This window comes from Juglans regia, chromosome 6, assembly GCF_001411555.2.
Source record: "Juglans regia cultivar Chandler chromosome 6, Walnut 2.0, whole genome shotgun sequence".
Lineage (NCBI taxonomy): Eukaryota > Viridiplantae > Streptophyta > Magnoliopsida > Fagales > Juglandaceae > Juglans > Juglans regia.
Window position 1 is genome coordinate 30,490,693 of NC_049906.1, and position 18,314 is coordinate 30,509,006.

At 32.6% G+C, this 18,314-nt stretch overlaps 2 protein-coding genes across 3 annotated transcripts; both read left to right on the forward strand.

Annotated features, from left to right (window-relative positions):
* The first annotated feature begins 8,104 nt into the window (after nucleotides 1–8,104).
* Nucleotides 8,105–12,131, forward strand: LOC109020721 (glutathione S-transferase T3-like). Its single transcript, XM_035690757.1, has 3 exons — nucleotides 8,105–8,536; nucleotides 8,617–8,982; nucleotides 11,982–12,131. Exons 1-3 carry the CDS (start codon nucleotides 8,105–8,107, stop codon nucleotides 12,129–12,131), a joined length of 948 nt encoding a protein of 315 aa, XP_035546650.1.
* Nucleotides 11,670–17,079, forward strand: LOC108998596. Of its 2 annotated transcripts, XM_035691145.1 has the most exons (7): nucleotides 11,719–12,148; nucleotides 12,266–12,551; nucleotides 12,820–13,034; nucleotides 15,371–15,662; nucleotides 15,744–15,829; nucleotides 15,911–16,002; nucleotides 16,471–17,079. In XM_035691145.1, exons 2-7 carry the CDS (start codon nucleotides 12,282–12,284, stop codon nucleotides 16,707–16,709), a joined length of 1,194 nt encoding a protein of 397 aa, XP_035547038.1. In that variant the 5' UTR covers nucleotides 11,719–12,148; nucleotides 12,266–12,281; the 3' UTR covers nucleotides 16,710–17,079. The 2 variants fall into 2 exon arrangements, with proteins under 2 accessions (XP_018830728.1, XP_035547038.1); XM_018975183.2 differs by having other exon boundaries at nucleotides 11,670–12,551.
* The last annotated feature ends 1,235 nt before the right edge of the window (nucleotides 17,080–18,314 follow it).

The window sequence follows — 18,314 nt, forward strand, 5'->3', positions numbered from 1 at the left end:
TTTTTCTCCACGATAGACTTTGTCATCTTCGAACACATTTGCTTTAAATGGATGGCATATAAAGCTACTTAAAAACATTATATTGATGAAACTTGGGACAACAAGTGGCAGTGCTCTATATTAATCATAATTGGGTTTTGGTTTTAAGTAAAACTCAGCCCAGTCCAGCTCAATCAAAATTTTGGCAACTCTTCTTTGAGTAAAGCTATTGATTCAAGAGAGGAAATGAATGAAAGGGAAAAGAACAAATACCTATATATGGCCCTCACGTCTCTTGCAAAGGAGAGCCCAAGTTAAGAAGGAGCCTTATATATTTCATAGTATTGCTACATATAATTGTAGATTGCGTAAGTGTCGAACAATCATTTTGAAAAAGAGTAGAATTTACTATTAAAAAATTAATTTTTTTTCTGTAAATTCCGTATTTATTTATTTTTCTCAAAGTGACTGCATGATGCTTGCACACTCACAACTACAACTAACATTTCTCTATACTCCAACAACTTAATAGATACAGTTAAGTTTTGAGTCATGTCATGCATGGAGTAATATTCCTTAAAATGCCTTTGGAATATGCTTGCTTGTGATGATGTAACCTAGCAAGTCCATCCAACCAAACCCCATATTTTGGTCTTTATTCCAACTTCACTCTTCAAACATACACTATCAAATTAACGTCCTTTGTTTTCTTCTTTATCTTCTTCTCTCTTTCTTGATCAACCAAATATTCTGTTTTCTTTTGTGGTCCAAAATTGGTTACATTATTTAGCTTAAGTTCTACCTAAAGACTACTGGGTATCAAACTCGTGGGTGTATACTCTAATAAAAATAAATAAATAAGAAATAAATTTATATCATAATATATATATATATATATATATATATTCCTTTCTTTTTTTTCTCCCCCTTCTCCCCCTCACTCTTCTTGTTTTAACAAATAATAATGAAAAATATAGGAAATATACAAAGATCACACATTTATAAATTTTTACTATAAACCAGCATTATCACTGAGTGAAATAAAGATCCATCTATAAAAATTTTACTCTTCTCCCATTATGCTTGCAAGTATGTGCCAAAAGGAGTCATCTATTAAATAAGAGTTTTGCTATACATCAGCTACTATTCACCTCCACACCCAACACCTGACAGCTTTTTATTTTTTATTTATTTATTTTTTTCATAAGGTATGAGATAATGAATAATAGCTGATGATAAAAATTATTCATTAAATAAAATAAAGAGAAGAGAAAAGAAAACCACATGTGCAACCAACCAACATAATTAATTGCATCAGCAATATTGACGGGCTTGAATGCAACTAATCATGTTGACTATGTTATATCAAGTTGAAGATGCATTAAAATATGAAAAACCATATACAAACAATACCAAGAGGACCATGATTCAAGCTTATGTTTTGACATGATCTCCATTCAAGGTTAAGTTTTTGCCAATGAAAAAAGGTTAGGAAAATTATAATCTGCACCCTCAAATTCTGAGTTTTGCACTTCGCATCTTAAACTCAACATGTTACACCTAAATTATTAAAAAAAATGGCACTATTAATTCTGAATCGTCTCATTCAAGATGGATGAAAAATGGATGATGATACAACCTTAACAATTGTATATTAATAGAAGATCGTATTATCATTTTTTGTAGGGCTGTGCAGAAAACATTAGGATCCGATCCGTCCATCCGTCCGTGCGACCCGACAAAAAAAAAGAAAAAAAGAAAGGTTGAAGTAACTTACGGGTCGAACCCATTGAAACCGACATCCTTTTAAGTCGTTTGAGAAAAAGTTTGAACCGACGCCAGAAGATCAAAAACCCTAGCCTCCATCAAGAACAACATCTGCGGTCTCTGCAACTTCCATCACCGGACTCTACGTCGCCATCAAGAACAATGTCGACGTCGAGTCCTTGCTCGAGAAATTGCGCATGGGTGGTGTCGGCTCCTCCACCAAGGATCACGCTCCCCCTGAAGATTTTTCTTCTTCTTCTTCTTCTTCTTCTTTCGAGTTTGTGGTCGAAAACGAGACAGTGAGAGATGGCTGAGATTTCACAGAAGGTTCTGTTGTCTGAAACATTTCAGGGGGTTCCTGTGTCTTTTACCAATGTGCAATGAGAAAGAGGTGTGCTTTTTGTTTTTCTCTATGGATTTGTTTAGTTTTTTGTTTGTTTTTTTTTTCCTACTTTCCTGTTTAATATTAACCATATAGCCATTGCAGTGGTGCTATTTGTTCTTTACTTAGAAGATTCTAAAGCTCGATGCTTTTCTTTGCCTTGTATTTTCATGGATGTTTGGGTCAGGTCTAGAAGTGGAATCGATTGGTTCTGTTTACATTGATATGATCGGATTGTATAGGGATAGTGGGATTTGTAAGGTTTTTTTGGATTTGATCGAACTTGTAACAATGGTGTACTCTGTAACAATGATTGTTTCTGATTAGGGTTCCCATTACCTTCTTCCAATCTCGGGTCGAGTCAGCCCATATCGGATTGATCCATTCTCGAGTCGGGTCGGGTCGGGTCGGCCCCAAACATGAACCAGGTTGGTCGGGTTGCAGCCCTAATTTTTTGTTAGTTCGTAGATGCAACATGTCAATTTTAATAGTTTAGGGTACAAAGTGCAAAAACTCTAATAATTGAGTGATACAAATAATTTTCCAAAAGAAGTTTTAAAGTGATGATCAAAACACTTTGATTCGGTCTTATTTGATCAATATCATTTTTTTAACTATGCAATACAAAATGTTACAGTCCGATTATGGCATTGAAAAATGAATAATCTAATAAATTTGATTGCTCAAAGGCTAAAAAGCATATATATAATGTGAATTACTATTTTGGTCCTCCAACTTTATTCATCGGATGTCAACAATCATCTCAAATAATTATGATCATAATACTACAAGGTCAAATTAAGATTAAAAAAAAAAAAAAACTAAATGCATCTCACAATAATTAATTGGGTTAATTGTCACGAGGATTATTGACCTAAATCATACAATTATTGAAATCATAAGTTCCTTGACATGATGGTACTTCATGATATCCAAGAGTTATTATAAGAAAAACACTAATTCGTGATTAGATATTTACGATGAAAGTGATTATTTATTGTGAGAATGAGTCATTTTAAATCTATCCCACGAATAAACATTTTTCTTATTAAAAAAAAATTCCTTTTAATTCAATAACATCATATCACAATCAACAATAATAAAAGAATGACAAAAATTATTTCCTTAATTAAAAAAAATGTGATTAAATCATTTATAAGTTGCAACTCCATCTTTTTTTTTGGGGATAAGAGCACACAACTAACTCATTTTGATGTGGCAGCCCCCAATCACAATGCCAGGCTTATCTCATTTGTCAGTTACCACGCCCCTGATTTCATCACCAATATTAATGCCTCTTAAGTTTTATTTTCTTTGGTTTTTCATTTTATTTTAGTACATAGTATTCTCCTTTATCCTAACTTAATTATTCTCAGTCACAGCAGGTGAATGCCACGTTTTAAGTGAATGTCATTTAAGTCCTGACTAATAAATATTATATATAAGTTTAAAGTGTACTAGTTTCATACAGTTTCTTTAAAAAAATTTAAGATCCATCACCAAAAATATGATGAATAAGTCACTTTTTCATAACGAAGTCCACTATTTTTCAAAAGTACCGCGGGACTTGGACTCCCTATATCTGTACAAATAATTTTTCTTAAGTAATTGATATCTGAAGCTATTTGGAATGTAAATCCAACTAAAACTCTCTCCAATCTCTCTCTAAAACTCTCTCCCTTCTCTCTAAACTCTCCAAAGAACCGAATCCGGCTAGAGGGGGTGGGAGCTTTGACTCCTCCCCCCCTCCCTTCACCTTTGTTGTTGCTTTTGGTGGTGTGTTTTTTGTTTTTGTTTTGTGTTTTCTCAGGCCAAATAAGGGAGAATCGTCGATCTGGAACTTTTCGGTGACCAACAGACTACACGCTCGGGTTGAAGGTTGGCGCATGGCTCTCAGGCGCCACTGTGAGAGCTTTTTGCCGACGCCACGTGCTGTGTTTCTGGGGCCTCCGACTCCGGGACTTTCCAAATCTACCGTCGGTCTTCCTCCCAAAGTCGTGCGTGTCTTACACGCGCCATTACAACCCCTTCTCCTGTGTTTTTTTAGTCCAACTTTTATTTTGTTTGCAGATCCGGTTTCTCCGGTTCTTCTATGTAATTTGCAGTTCTGTTTTTTATTTTTTAGGTAAAAATAATAAGGAATAGGCTATTGGACTTGGTGTCCATTGCAGTAGAGTCTCGTTCCTCTTTTGAGAGGAGTCGGAGAGATAGTAATCCTCATCTTGGAGAGAATGAAGATAATACTTCTCTTCTTTTGGAAGATGAGACGTTTAGTTCTATTTTACAGAGCGCTCATCTCTGTTAGGAGAGAGTTTTTAGAAGTTAAGATAATACCTGTCATAAAGAAATTTATGTGTAGGGGTGTCCCAGAGCAGATACATTAGTTTGGCTTGTAATCCAAATTTTTTTCTATATTGATAAGTCACAATTGTAACTTCGGTTCATTGAATAAAATGAAGTCTATTTCTATATTATAAAAAAAATAAAAAATAAAAAAGAAAGAAAGAAGAAGCTATTTGGAATGTGACACATTACTGTATGCGATTGGTCATAAAATATAAAATAAAATCAAGAATAACTTGGCTTGTTAAAATATTGTCTTTTAGTTGGGGGAGTGGGGAAATGGAATAAGTTCAAATAGAGCCATAAATCAGGATGAGTAGATTATTAATAAAATTGACACTATGCTACTTTTAGCTAAAGTTGTAGCCAATTTGACACTCCTAGTTAATTTTTAATTTTTATAGGTTGGAGAGTTAACAAAACAATCTAAAGCCTAGTTTAGTTATACAAATCAAAACATCTCATTTTATATAATTATTATAATTTTATCAAATTTTTATATAAAATATAATAAATAATTTAATCTTTTCAAATTTTAAAATAAAAATAATATTAAAAAATAATATTTTAATTAATTTTTAATTTTTATCTTATCTCATCTCATTTTATTTGTGTAATTAAACGAGAGCTAATAGTTGAATCACCTTACATAAGGCCACTTTGACGAGTTGTTCACCATATTAGTATATTATTATTTTCACTTCCAAATAGAAAACATTATTATTATTATTTTATATCTTTTCCAGCTTTTTGTCTTTTGACATTTAGTGTTTTTTTTTTTTTTAAAGATAAAACGTTCCAAAAAATTAGAAAAAATTATCCGATAGTTCGACAAATGAATGAAGTCGTATTTGTCACATATCGTGATTGTCATGTTATTATAATTATTTAATTTTTAATAACGTGTCATCTTCAATAAGTTAAAAATAATTAATTAGGTCTAATTTGTTTTTATTATTATTTTCATCTTATCTTATTTCATTATTATATATTTTTTAAAATTTTTATATAAAATAAAATAAATAATTTAATTTTTTCAAATTTTAAAATAAAAATAATATTTAAAAAATATTTTTTAATAATTTTTTTTAATCTTTAAATTTTATATTAATTTATCTCATTTCAATTCATCTATAAAAACAGATGGGATTGAGATGAAATCTTCTATAACTTCTTTTTATATAAATATATTTTATAATTCGAAAAGATATAAACATAATACTAAAATCCGAACACAATTAGAGCATTGGCAATGGACTAGCCAAATGCCAATGCAAGTCTATAATTTAGCTAAATGTAAAAAAAAACATCTACATTGGACTAGCTAAAAATATAAAGTTAAACACTTGAGCTACAGTAAAATTAAGTTCCTCTCCAAATATAGAGAGCTACTGTTCATGGTTTATACTAGTATTTTATTATTTCATCTACTTCCCACATTATTTTCTCTTTCCTCGTTTATTTCCCTCGTTTTCATCTCTGCTTCCCGAAACAGAGATCTCCACCCATTGCCTTCTTCACCCGCGAGCATCGAAGAGAACTTCGTCTTCTTCAAGCGCGAGCCGCCTTCTCTCCGTCGTCCTGCCGACGTCTTCCAGCCCAAAAGGTAACTTCTCTTCCTCGCTCCTCCCTCCCACTTCTCTGCGACGATTTCCTCTCCCTCTTCTCGCGCTATTTTCTCACATTTCATCAAATGATTTATGATGTGTTTAGGGTTTGCGCTTCACTCTGTCACAAGGTTGCATTGTCCGTGAATCCGAGTCCAAAGATTGCACATTTCCTTTACGAACTGAACTTCAAAATCGCGATTGGGGTATTTTCGAACATTGATTTGAGATTTTGGTATTTTGGTCTGTGATTTGGATATTTTTGTGCTGGAATCCGATTTCTATAGTGTTGATTTCTATAGTGGTTTGTGATTTGTGATTTGAGTATTTTTGTGGTAGAATCTGATTTCTGTGGTGATGCGTAGTGTTTATTTTTGTGCCAATGTAAGTCTGATTTCTGATTTGAGATTTGGGTATTGTGGTTTCTGATTTGGGTATTTTTGTGCTGGAATCCAATTTCTATAGTGTTGATTTCTATAGTGGTTTGTGATTTGTAATTTGAGTATTTTTGTTCTAGAATCTGATTTTTGTGGTGATGCGTAGTGTTTATTTTTGTGCCAATGCAAGTCTGATTTCTGATTTGAGATTTGGGTATTGTGGTTTCTGAATTGGGTATTTTTTACAGTAACCAAAAGATTTTTAACAACTCTGAAATGTATATTGGCACCATATATACATAAATTTGCCGTGAAGTTTGCTCCCACGAATCTGAAACAACATAAAGAACAAAGTGAGAAAAAAAAAATGAATGCTGATAGAAAAAAACTGTCATACCAGGTCAATGCAAATGCACCACTAAAACAACCATAAGAAAGAACGCATGAACCAAAGTGAATGCTGATAGAATCATGGCATCCAAATTTTAAAATATGCAAGCTACCTGTCAACATCAACTCATTCACAGCAATAACAGATCCTGAATTCATGAATCCAAAACCAATGTGACTTAAGCTGATATTGATAAAAGCATAAAATAATTTTTTTTCATAAATAAAAGCGTAAAATAAAATTAAAAATTTGAAAAAAGTACAAGGCATATATCAATGAAAATATATATCAATGAAAAATCAGATTTATTTCCCTTTCTCATTCACTTCTATACATATGACATTATTCATTGATTTTTTAGTTGATATTTTTTAAAAATAAAAAATGATTTAAGAATTGATTTACAATTAATATTGACCATAAGAATAATGATATATACAAATTTCAAAGTACAAATCTAACATAAAATTTTTATTAAAAAATAAATTCCACAATAAAAACGTGTAATTTTTTTTTAGTTTACTTTTTTTTATAAAAGGTTTGCACATAATTTATGCATTTGAAGCTTCTTCTTAGAATTACTCATCAACATAATATGAAGTATTTCTTTTAAAAAAATCATTAATCGTATCTTTGAACAAATAAATACATATAGAATGAATTAAAAGGGAATTAAGATTCGTTGAAATGGCAAGCGGCATTTGCAAGGCAATCTAATGAGCAAGAAAATAATGATTCTTACTATCCTAATCCAGTTTTTACTCTACTTTTTAGACCTTATAATCATCGATATAAGATCATGAGCAGTGCTACTCTACTTTTTAGACCTTATAATCATCGATTTAAGCATATTGCTAGATTAAAAATATATATTGAAAAAAGTACATTAATCAAATAGAGTTAGCTTCAAATAAAACTGAATAATTGATAACACCATCCACAAACTAGAGCTCAAACTCTAACCATGCCATTCTTAATGCTCCTGAAAGAAATTATGGTATATTTGTCTTTGTTTAAGAAATAGGAGTGTTATAGACTGTTTTGTAATTATTGGACTGTTTTTATGGGTAGAAGAAATGTGGCTCATGTTTGTATGCTACTTTATGGTATATTTGTATTTGACAAAGAAATAGGAGTGTTATAACTGCACCCAATCTGCCATAAGTCAGTGAATGTTGTGAATATGCTGGAATCTTGTGAATTTGGACTTATATTGGGTCAATTTTCTGACTCCTTGAAAATTTCATCTTTTTCAAGGATGGATACACATTTTGAGGATGACCCATTCTTCACCACTCTCTTACAAAGTGGGGGAGGAGGTTGTAATAGCACCCCAATGCAACATTCTAATGTTGTGATCCAAGCAACCACGACTGACGATGAAAAGAGGCATCATTCAAAAAAAGTTCAAAGAGGTGCATCTTTCACTGTAGAGGAGGATAATCTCCTCGTATCAGCTTGGCTCAACATTAGTATTGATGCGATCAGGGGTACTGATCAAAAGTCAACTCAAATGTGGGAAAGAATTACCACATTTTACCATGAATATAAAAAATCAAACATTGTTGACCGTTCTGAGGGCTCATTGATGAATCGATGGTCCACGATTCAAAAATTGACAAATAAGTTCTGTGCATATATAGCACAGGTAGAGTCATTGCACCCGAGTGGTGCAACCGAGCAAGACAAGGTATGTAATTATTGGATTTTTAATCATGAATTTATGTTGGACTTATTTATGAACTAAAACATATTCCTTCACCTTTATAGATTGAGAAGGCCAAGATGTTGTACAAAGAGATGGTAGGCTCTAATTTTACAATGGAACATTGTTGGTGTCTTTTGAGACACCAACCAAAATGGCAGCAACACATATCTACCTTTGGTAAGAAGAGAAAGCCACAAGAAAAATATGTTGGTGAAGTTGATGTTGATTTAGCCGAGGAGGACCTGGAGGTTCTTACTGAGAGACCTCCAGGAAAAAAAGTAGAGAAAGAAAGGGAGAGGAAGCGGAAGTCGATGGAAGGCAAAGAGGTAGAGATCAAAAAAGCGTTAGCTAAAATGACCGAGGATAGAGCGACGTCGATGGAAGAGCGGAGAAATGCTATGTTGAAAGCAGACGAAAAAAGTGAGAAAGTATTTGAACTAAAGAAGAAGAAGCTTGAACTAGAGGAGAAGAAATTTGAACTAGAGCAGAAGAATTTTGAACTAAAGATAATGATGCTAGATGTACGTGGCATGAATGCCATGCAACAAGAATATTTCAGTAATATTCAATTAGCAATTTTTAAGGATTCGAAGTTCCATTCCGGATGTACATCTACATCTCCTTCGACACCTTATGGAGGTGTCTAACTTCTAGTGTTGGTAGTACATTATTTTTTGAGAATTTAGTGGCTGCCCAGCCACATGTGGGATGTAATTAGTGGACTGTTTTGTAATTATTGGACTGTTTTGATGATTAGTGGACTGTTTTTGTATATTTAGTGGACTGTTTTGATGGAAGGGTAGACTGTTTTGATGGATTAGTGGACTGTTTTTCTAATGGCAATGAACTGTTTTGTAATTATTGGACTGCTTTGATGGATTAGTGGACTGTTTTGTAATTTTAGTGGGCTGTTTTGCAATTAGTGGACTGTTTTGATGGATTTTAGTAGACTATTTTTATATGGCTGTGGATTGTTTTATAATTTTAGTGGACTGTTTTTATGGGTAGAAGAAATGTTGGTATGTTTGTATATATGATTGTTGGGTGAATGGTTTACAAAATATATTTATTGAATAATTAGGTTGAGGGAAAAAATAATTGAAAATTAATAATTTTATTTTTTAATAAAGTTATTAATTAAATTTGTAAAATAATAAAAAAAATTTTATTATTAAAATATTTAATATTTTATTATTATTTAGACTTTAAGATAGCTAGTCCAATGTGAACTAGTTTAGCTATAAATCTATGTTATAGTTAAAATATAATATTCTAGTTAAAATTTAGAATTGGCCATTGCCAATGCTCTAAGGTGGCCATTATGGATATGTTTGGACTGTTTGGAATGGAAGTGGTTTAAACTGTGCTTTATGGACGTGTCGTACCTACTCGATTCCTGCACGTGTCAGAAAATACCATGTTGTAAATATACTCCACAACAACCAACCAATCACCAGCTTCCTTTCTGTCATTTCCAATTATTTTATTTACGTGAAAGATAAGATATTACTGATTATTGAAATTTTAGAGAGACTTTGTGAAATTGAAATGAATTATTGATTAGAGTAATGTTATATACGATCTTTGAATTTATAGTTCTCGCATATTCTAATTTATATAAAATATAATTATTTTCTAAACATTTTTAGTATATTTTTTTTTACATGAAGCAAGGAATTTTGTTATGCTTTCACTCCGAAATATTCCTTGTTCTTATTAGAGAGGCACTAATGAATATTGATTTCATATATTAACCATTTTTCTTCGTGGTTAAGATATTTATTTTATATCTTGTAAAAGTAAATTAATAAACTGATATGATTTTATATGATATGTTATATTTACTTTATAATAAACGTAGATTTATAATTTAATGTACATTATCAAACCTGTCAGTTTATAAATTTACTTTTATGAAATTTATTCCTGGCTAAGTCATTTATCTTATATAAATGTTTTACATAAATATAGAAAATTAAGAACCAAATTTATATTTTACAAATTTATTGATTCTACATCTATAAATTAAAATGGAAGAAAAAATATAAACTAAAATGGAGAATATCATACATCTATTATAAACAACTGGCATGAGAATTAGGTGTGATCATAACATCACTCCTGCTACATGTGATCACATCAAAACTCCACAATTAATTAAGTTTGCTTAAACAAGAATGCTATCTGAATTGATGAGCCCAATGAAGTCCTTTGTGTTGCATTTATTGTTAACAAAAAGAAAATAAAAAAAATTCTTAAAGATTTTTCAATAGTTTGAATTATTATTAATTATTTTTGATGTATGGTTGAGGTTATATTTTTATTTTATTAAAAGATTTCATCTTCGTAAAATCTTTTACACAATTATTATAGTCTTGTTTGTTTTTACAATACATCTTATCTTATTTAATCATTATAATATTTTTAAATTTATATACAAAATAAAATAAACAATTCAATTTTTTAAAATTTTAAAACAATAATAATATTAAAAAAATATATTCTAACAATATTATATTCAATTTTTAATTTTTGTCTCAATTCATTTTATCTTATCTGCGAAAACAAACGAGACTGTTAGGTTTGGATAATAAAATCATCTCAATCCATCTCACCTCATCATTACAATTTTGATATAAAATAAAATAAACAATTTAACTTTTTCAAATGGTAAAATAATAATAATATTCTAATAATATTTTATTCAATTTTGATCTAAAAAATCTCATCTTATCTTATCTCATTATCCAAATCTCACGTAAGAGTAATTCGTTTTTTATGTTTATGAGATTATGTACCAATTATTTTTTGTTGATAATAAGATTAGAAAATTAATTTAATTTGCAAATTTAGCATTCCAATTTTCCATTCTTTATTTTTTGAGAAGTCCAATTTTTCATTGTGATATCCTATAATCAAATTAATCAATAGTGTTAAATAAAAGAGAAATTTTATTTACATAGGGATTGTATGTACAAATCTTTTATTAAATAAAAAAAAATCATTTTAATAAGAATATTATTATAAGTTTAAAAAAATTTAAAAATAAAATTAACTAATCTTATAATACAGTTTCAAAATAAAAACTATAGATAGCATTGCTCTAAATAAAATAATAAAGTCAATATGCCAAAAGAAAGGGAAAATACTTTAGTATACGTATGCCTTTCTGTATGACACTGGTCTGCTCTCCGGTTGAAACCTTCTTTGTTTCTCTGTCTCTCTCTGTTGTCTGTGCTTTCCTTCACGCCTTGAGCTTGATTTCTTCGCTCACCCAAAACCCATTTGGGTCTCATTCAATCCACAGTGGTTCTTATCTTCGCTTTGAATCGTTCTCATCTAAATTTCGCTACTTTATCTTGAATACAAGTTTCTGAGATTTCTGGGTTTCTCTGATCTGATCAGTTGAAACGCTTATCTGATCCAGTCCGGGATTTCTCAAGCTGTTATTGGGTTTTCTCTTCGGTGTTTGGATACTTTCAAACCGAAAGGAAACCCCTGGAAAATTAAGCGATTTTTAAATTTCCTGACAGATGATACTTTGACAAAGCTAAAGCCTCCAGACAACGCCCTGTGATAGTATATTTGTGATCAGTTGGGTTTTCCATTCTCTTTCTGATAAAAAAAAAAAAAAAAAAGGCGTGCAGAAAGCAGAAGATCTTAGAATCTTATTCTTTTTACATTTTTATCGTATTTCCTCACTCTTCTCAGCAATCAAACGGTGGAAATGATGGGAACTGGGATGCGCTTTGGGCCTCTGCGCGGTGAGAACCGGTTCTACGTCCCATCGAAAGGCAGAAAAAATCAGAATCAGCAAAAACAAGCTCGGAGAGTTAAAAAGGGTGATGAGACTGAGAGGCTGGATTCATCTCCGACGAGCAAAGACCCTCCAAATTCATTGACAAAGCCTTTGGAGCTTCCTCTAAAGCCTGCCAGTAACCTTGATAGGTTCTTGGAGTCCACCACGCCTTTCGTCCCGGCCCAGTATTTCTCCAAGGTTGATCTCTTATCTTATCTTTCTTCTTGATTCGTTGCAATTATGTTTGGTTTCTGAGTAACTGTAGGAGAAAGTATCGGGCATCATAAATTTGAATATTGGGCTTAGTAGCATTCAGTATTTATAAAGAGTGTACTGTATAGGAGGTGATTTTTTCAATTAATTTTCCTCCTATGTTTTCTCAACTTTGCATAGACTTTTACATAGCTGTGATGCTCATTTTGTGGGGTTTGATAAAAAAAAAATTCTGATTTTTGTTTTCTTGTAGACGACAATGAGGGGGTTGAGGACTTGTGATGTTGAGTTTCAACCATACTTCATGTTGAATGATCTTTGGGAAACATTTAAGGAACGGAGTGCATACGGGGTGGGAGTGCCTTTTGTACTTAATGAGGGTGATTCTGTTGTTCAATATTATGTTCCATATTTATCTGGCATACAATTGTATGGCGAGCCTGCTACAAGGTCAAATGCTAAGCCAAGGTAGTGCTATTTCCTAGTTGGATATGTGTGTTTCTGTTGTTTATTTGAATTTTTCCATCGACATTTTCAACTTGAGAATCAGTTTCATCAATCTTCTTTATGACAGTTGAATTGTTTGGCTTATATGAAAATTGGAACGTCTTTGTTAGTTATTTTTGCATTGTTTAATTGAAAGATGTGCTATCCATGGATGCCGATATCTCTATCTTGTTCAAATAAGCTGATTATGGGTGCTTCTATACGAACAAGGATGTTGATTATGGGTGCTTCTAAATGATAGGGGCAGGGGAAAAACTCATTGTCTGACAAACTTGACTGTCCCTGTACCCCCAATTTGGCCTTGACCATTACCATCGTTTGTGTCAAATTTTTTACTTACTTTTATATGGTGTGTTTTTGTAATAAAAGTTAATGATGCAGTAAGCTGATATATGATGTCACTGTCAATATAGCATTAGAAGGTCTCTAAGTGTGGCAAACGAATTTCTCTTACTGGTTACATGGTCTGGTTTCAAGAACGTTGAATGCCCATACTAACTGAAAACATCACAGGATATTCAAAGGGTGTAAAAGAATTCTCCTTACAACTTACAAACCTTCCCCAAATCAATGTGACTGTCATGAATCAGGTGAGATTTATAAATTTGAGGTTTTTTTAGACTGAATTGCTAGGTTATGTAGAATACGGATGATTTGCGAGATTTGAGTGCTTATATATACCGGTAGAAAATTTCGTGGTCCATAGTATCTGAAATCTAACCAAGCCATAATGAATAAATAAATTAGGTGAAGGGATAGTTAGGATCTCTTGTCTACAAACTCCTTTTGTTTTTGGGCTTATGTCCACAAACACCAGAAGGAAAAGTTTGCTCAGAAGTTGTTTCAGTTCAGAGGAAGCAAAACTAGTCAAATTGGAAAGCTGTTTATTAGGATACAATGAGATTTGAAAGAAAGGTAATCAGAAAGTGCTCGAGTGTGAAGAAATTGTGATCAAAAGATGAACCCTTGTGTATATATCGTTTTACCTTATAAGAAAAAGATAAATCATTATGTATGTTTTAGTGTCTTGTGAAACACCCACTTGGAGGAATATGTTAATTTAGCATACATTGATCAGAGAACATTGTCGAATAGCTCTTTGCCTGTAGCATTGTTCAAAACTAGAAATTAAAAACCAGAAGCCCAACAAACTTTGCTAATGTTGCGTGTTGGATTTGTTACTTTGATTTGCATTATTTTCTCTTGTAATTAGCATGGTATGCTTGTTCTTTTGAAGTTTATACACTGATAAATGGAGAAACTTAAGAACTGCAAAATTAATTTTTTTTAATTGGTAAAAATAGTGCTGCATTATTAATACAACATATGCTCGAAGCAATTGGTTCTTTTGAATTAAATTTTTGTCACAATGGAAGTGAAAGATTTTTTTTTTCCAGCGAATCTGAATTCAACCAAGGCCAGTTAGCTGAAAAACAAATGAGAACTAGGGTTGTTATTCTTGATTTGCTTGCTTCTTTCAGATCAATTGTAGAAAAGCGCTTTCTTATACTGCACTGATGGGTACTAGAGCTTAGTTTATTAATGTGTATCCATAAGTCTCTCTTGACATTCTTAATGTAGAAATTGGTTATGTTGAATTCCGTACCATGCATTTATAATCCTCTCTTGACATTATAGTTTAATTGACTCTTAGTTATCTAATGAGTTCTATACTACAAAGAAATTATTATGACTTAGAAAATTGCTTGATTTTGTTTTTTGTTTTGTTTTTGTTTTTGTTTTTGTTTTTTTTTTTGTCAAGGATTAGTGGATATGCCAGGCCAACAGTATTTCCTTTGGCTTCATATTACTCTTTGTTCATGATTGATTGAACAGCCAATATGTACGTAGTCTTCAAATACTGAATGGTATTGTTATCAATTTCAATTTTTCTCGTGGATACTTCTTTTGATAATATTCTTCCATTTGCCCCTGATCCACATAATGTATTCTAATTCATTAGTAAAGTAGTTTCACTTTTACTGTTGAGTCTTCAATAATTTACGAGTTTATATTTTCCTTGTGCAGAAATAAACAAATGAAAAATTTTATAGGTTTATAACTTTATACTTTATTTTCCTAAAAGTTTTTTACCTTCTTGTTGTTGTAATCCCCTGGTTACCTTTTCCTATTTCTTCTCTGTTTATGTTCAACAATCACGAGTGCTTCATTTCTAATCTCATTTCAAGTTTCTTGTAATGTCCTATCTAGTTTTTGTTTGATTCTTAGTGTAATAGATTTAATTGTAGGGTACATTTTTTGCCTTCTAACCAAATTGGACTTCGTAATTTAATTAGGCAAGCTGGTGAAGAGAGTGACAATGACTACTATAGGGATTCAAGCAGTGATGGAAGCAGTGACCATGAAAGTGATAAAGGCATAAAATTTACAAGAGAGCAGTTGGTTCATAACCATCTAAGAGGTGAGGTCCCAATTAGACTGGCTAGACTGTCTATAACAAATGATCACACTGCAAGACAACAAGGCTTTTCCAGTGATGATTTTGAAGCAGGGAATTCTCAAGGTCGGCTGCTCTTTGAGTTTCTTGAGCAGGATCTCCCTTATTGCCGTGAACCATTAGCTGACAAGGTTAGTTATTTTGTTGATTGTGATTGCTTCTGTAAGTTTATGGTCTGAGCTCTGCATCTTAGTTGTTGCATTATTGTGCAGATATTAGATCTTGCATGCCGGTATCCTGGATTGAGGACTTTAAGAAGTTGTGATTTACTGCCAGCCAGTTGGATGTCCGTGGCATGGTAAAATTTAAATGTAATCTATACTTTTATGTTGCTTTGTATCATTCCAGGATTCATTTGGTCTGATGATAGTTTTTATAGGTATCCTATATACCGAATACCCACTGGTCCTACATTGAAAGATTTGGATGCTTGCTTTTTAACATACCATACCCTTTCTGCACCCATGACAGGTAATCTTAGCCTTTAACTAACTAGCATTGTGGTGCTATTGCGGTTTCTTTTCTTTTCTTTCTTATTTATTATTATTATTTTTTTTTGCTGTGACAAAACATTTTAATTGTTAGTTTTCTCCTTGAATGGGCCTTTAAACGAAGCTTAGGTTACTGACAGCATGTAATCCCTTTGAACCCCAACGTATAAGCAAAGTGTTGTCCTTATGGATATGAGCATGTGAATTGGGTATCTATATGACGATATCCTTCTTCTTCTCCTGCTCCTCCTCCTACCTCCTCTTCTCTCTCGTGCAATATATTTGTATAAAGCCAAAGTATTCCATATCAAATATGGCAATTAATGTTTAATATAATTCTGCCGGTATTTAACTAGTTCAAATGCCTGATTTTGTATGAGATGTTTGAACTTTCAGACAAAGACAACCGTTTAACTCTTAAGGAGGGACCTCTTTCCATTTTTTCCAGGTAGTGGAAGCACCCAGGCCTCGATAATTTATCCTAGTGAGATCGACGATGTCCCCAAGATTTCCATGCGTGCTTTTGGGATGGCATCCTATAAGTTAAAAGGATGCATGTGGGCACAACATGGGGCTAGTGAGTCTCAACTGGCGAATTCCCTCATGCAGGCTGCAGACAGCTGGCTAAGACTGCTTCAGGTCAATCACCCAGATTTCAAGTTCTTTGCTTCACATGGCATGCACTAGGAGGGATGAAGAAATCAAGCAATGACATGCAGCTAGATTATTTTAATTTCCTTGCCACAAATCATAGGGCTTTTAAGTTCCCTGTTGAATGCGTGGTCAAGCTGGGTTAAAAGTTTACTTGATGGAGTTTATTTGATGTGGAATTCCCACTACATGCAAAAAAGACAAAAAAAAAGTGGATCATCACAAGCAAAACCCTATTTTAAAAAAGAAGAGAAAAAGACAATACAATACAAAAGGATGAAAAAAGTGAAAAGATCAATGGCATACGTTGAAGAAGTGGGGAAAAGAGACAAACAGAGAAGATGGAGATGATTCATGGCGGCCGAGCTAAATATGTTGTTATGCTCCTAGAATCTGATAGCCTGCATAATAAGGTCCTATCAATTCCTTTGTCTGATACACCTATAATTTTATGTCTCCATGAGAGAACAAATAGGTGGTTACAAGTTTCAGTGTGATTTTGGTTGATGTATAAAATGGTTCAGGTTGGCAATCCAGATCCATTTGATAAGCTTATATGTTTATTCTGATATGTAGTGAGGTGATGAAGGATGAAGCAGTTGATGTTTAAATTACTTGGCTGTTTCAATTTATTTTATGTTTCTGTTTTGAGATAGTAGTGATTAGTTTGGATGAAGCTTTTTGTGGCTACCTGAGGTGACTTGAGCTTTATAACAGAAAGAAAGTAGAAGTCTATACAGTAAGTGTCTCTCAAGGGAAAAATTGTTAGTTTATGTTCTGGTATTCGGGAGTGGCAATGACGATGAATGATTTGGTTTTCTGCAAGCAATGCTGATTGCAGTGAAAGTATTACAAAGAAAGGAGACCTTCCATCTGGTTAGGAGTGGTGATGAGACTGTTGTAACATACAAGACCATTGTTGATCAAGTCAGGTTGGGAACCTTGACAGAGAGCCTACATGGAGCATAGAGGAACCGAACACCGGGAACACTCGCAGAAAAAAAAATCAAGTCTTGTGGATGGAGCAGTTCTATGAGAAGCGGGTGTGTGGAATTTATACACTCTAAGATTGTAAATATCATTTCTCTATATCCATCACTAAACTGATATGGATAGCCCCGTGTCTCAAATGATACTCTTAAACATATTTCCCCTCTTGTGAGGTTGGTGGCGCACTCACGCCAAAATGGTTGGAACTTAGGTACACAGTAATGAGTGTGGTGGGTCATGATCTTCCCAAGTGGTAGAATGTAGAGGTGATTCGACCATTTTTTTTTTCTTTCAGCTATTTTAGTTATTTGGACTTGTAACTATTTCTTATTTTTAATGATTATCATAACATTTACCAGGAAAATTATTAGATAATTCTGAAATACTGTGATGCTTGCTGAATAATGATGATAAAAATACAGTACTCATACTCTCTCAAACAATATGTTGCATTAGCCATCTAAGGAGGAGAATGGAGAAGTGTTTTGTTTTATGTCATGTCCCACTTTCTAACTACTTCTCCTTGATTTATTGTCTATTCCTTTGTCACTTCTTTTAGTTGGCCTTTATTTGTAGAGAAATGATATTTACAGTTGTAGAGTGTGTAAATACTACGTATTTCTTTTAAAAAAAGTCAGTAAATATGAAAAT

Coding starts and splice junctions, on each gene's coding strand:
- LOC109020721 (XM_035690757.1), top strand. CDS start 8,105: ATGGATACACATTTTGAGGATGACCCATTCTTCACCACTCTCTTACAA. Junction 8,537..8,616: donor GTGCAACCGAGCAAGACAAG/GTATGTAATTAT, acceptor TCACCTTTATAG/ATTGAGAAGGCCAAGATGTT. Junction 8,983..11,981: donor CAGACGAAAAAAGTGAGAAA/GTATTTGAACTA, acceptor TATCTGATCCAG/TCCGGGATTTCTCAAGCTGT.
- LOC108998596 (XM_018975183.2), top strand. CDS start 12,282: ATGATGGGAACTGGGATGCGCTTTGGGCCTCTGCGCGGTGAGAACCGG. Junction 12,552..12,819: donor CGGCCCAGTATTTCTCCAAG/GTTGATCTCTTA, acceptor GTTTTCTTGTAG/ACGACAATGAGGGGGTTGAG. Junction 15,663..15,743: donor GTGAACCATTAGCTGACAAG/GTTAGTTATTTT, acceptor ATTATTGTGCAG/ATATTAGATCTTGCATGCCG.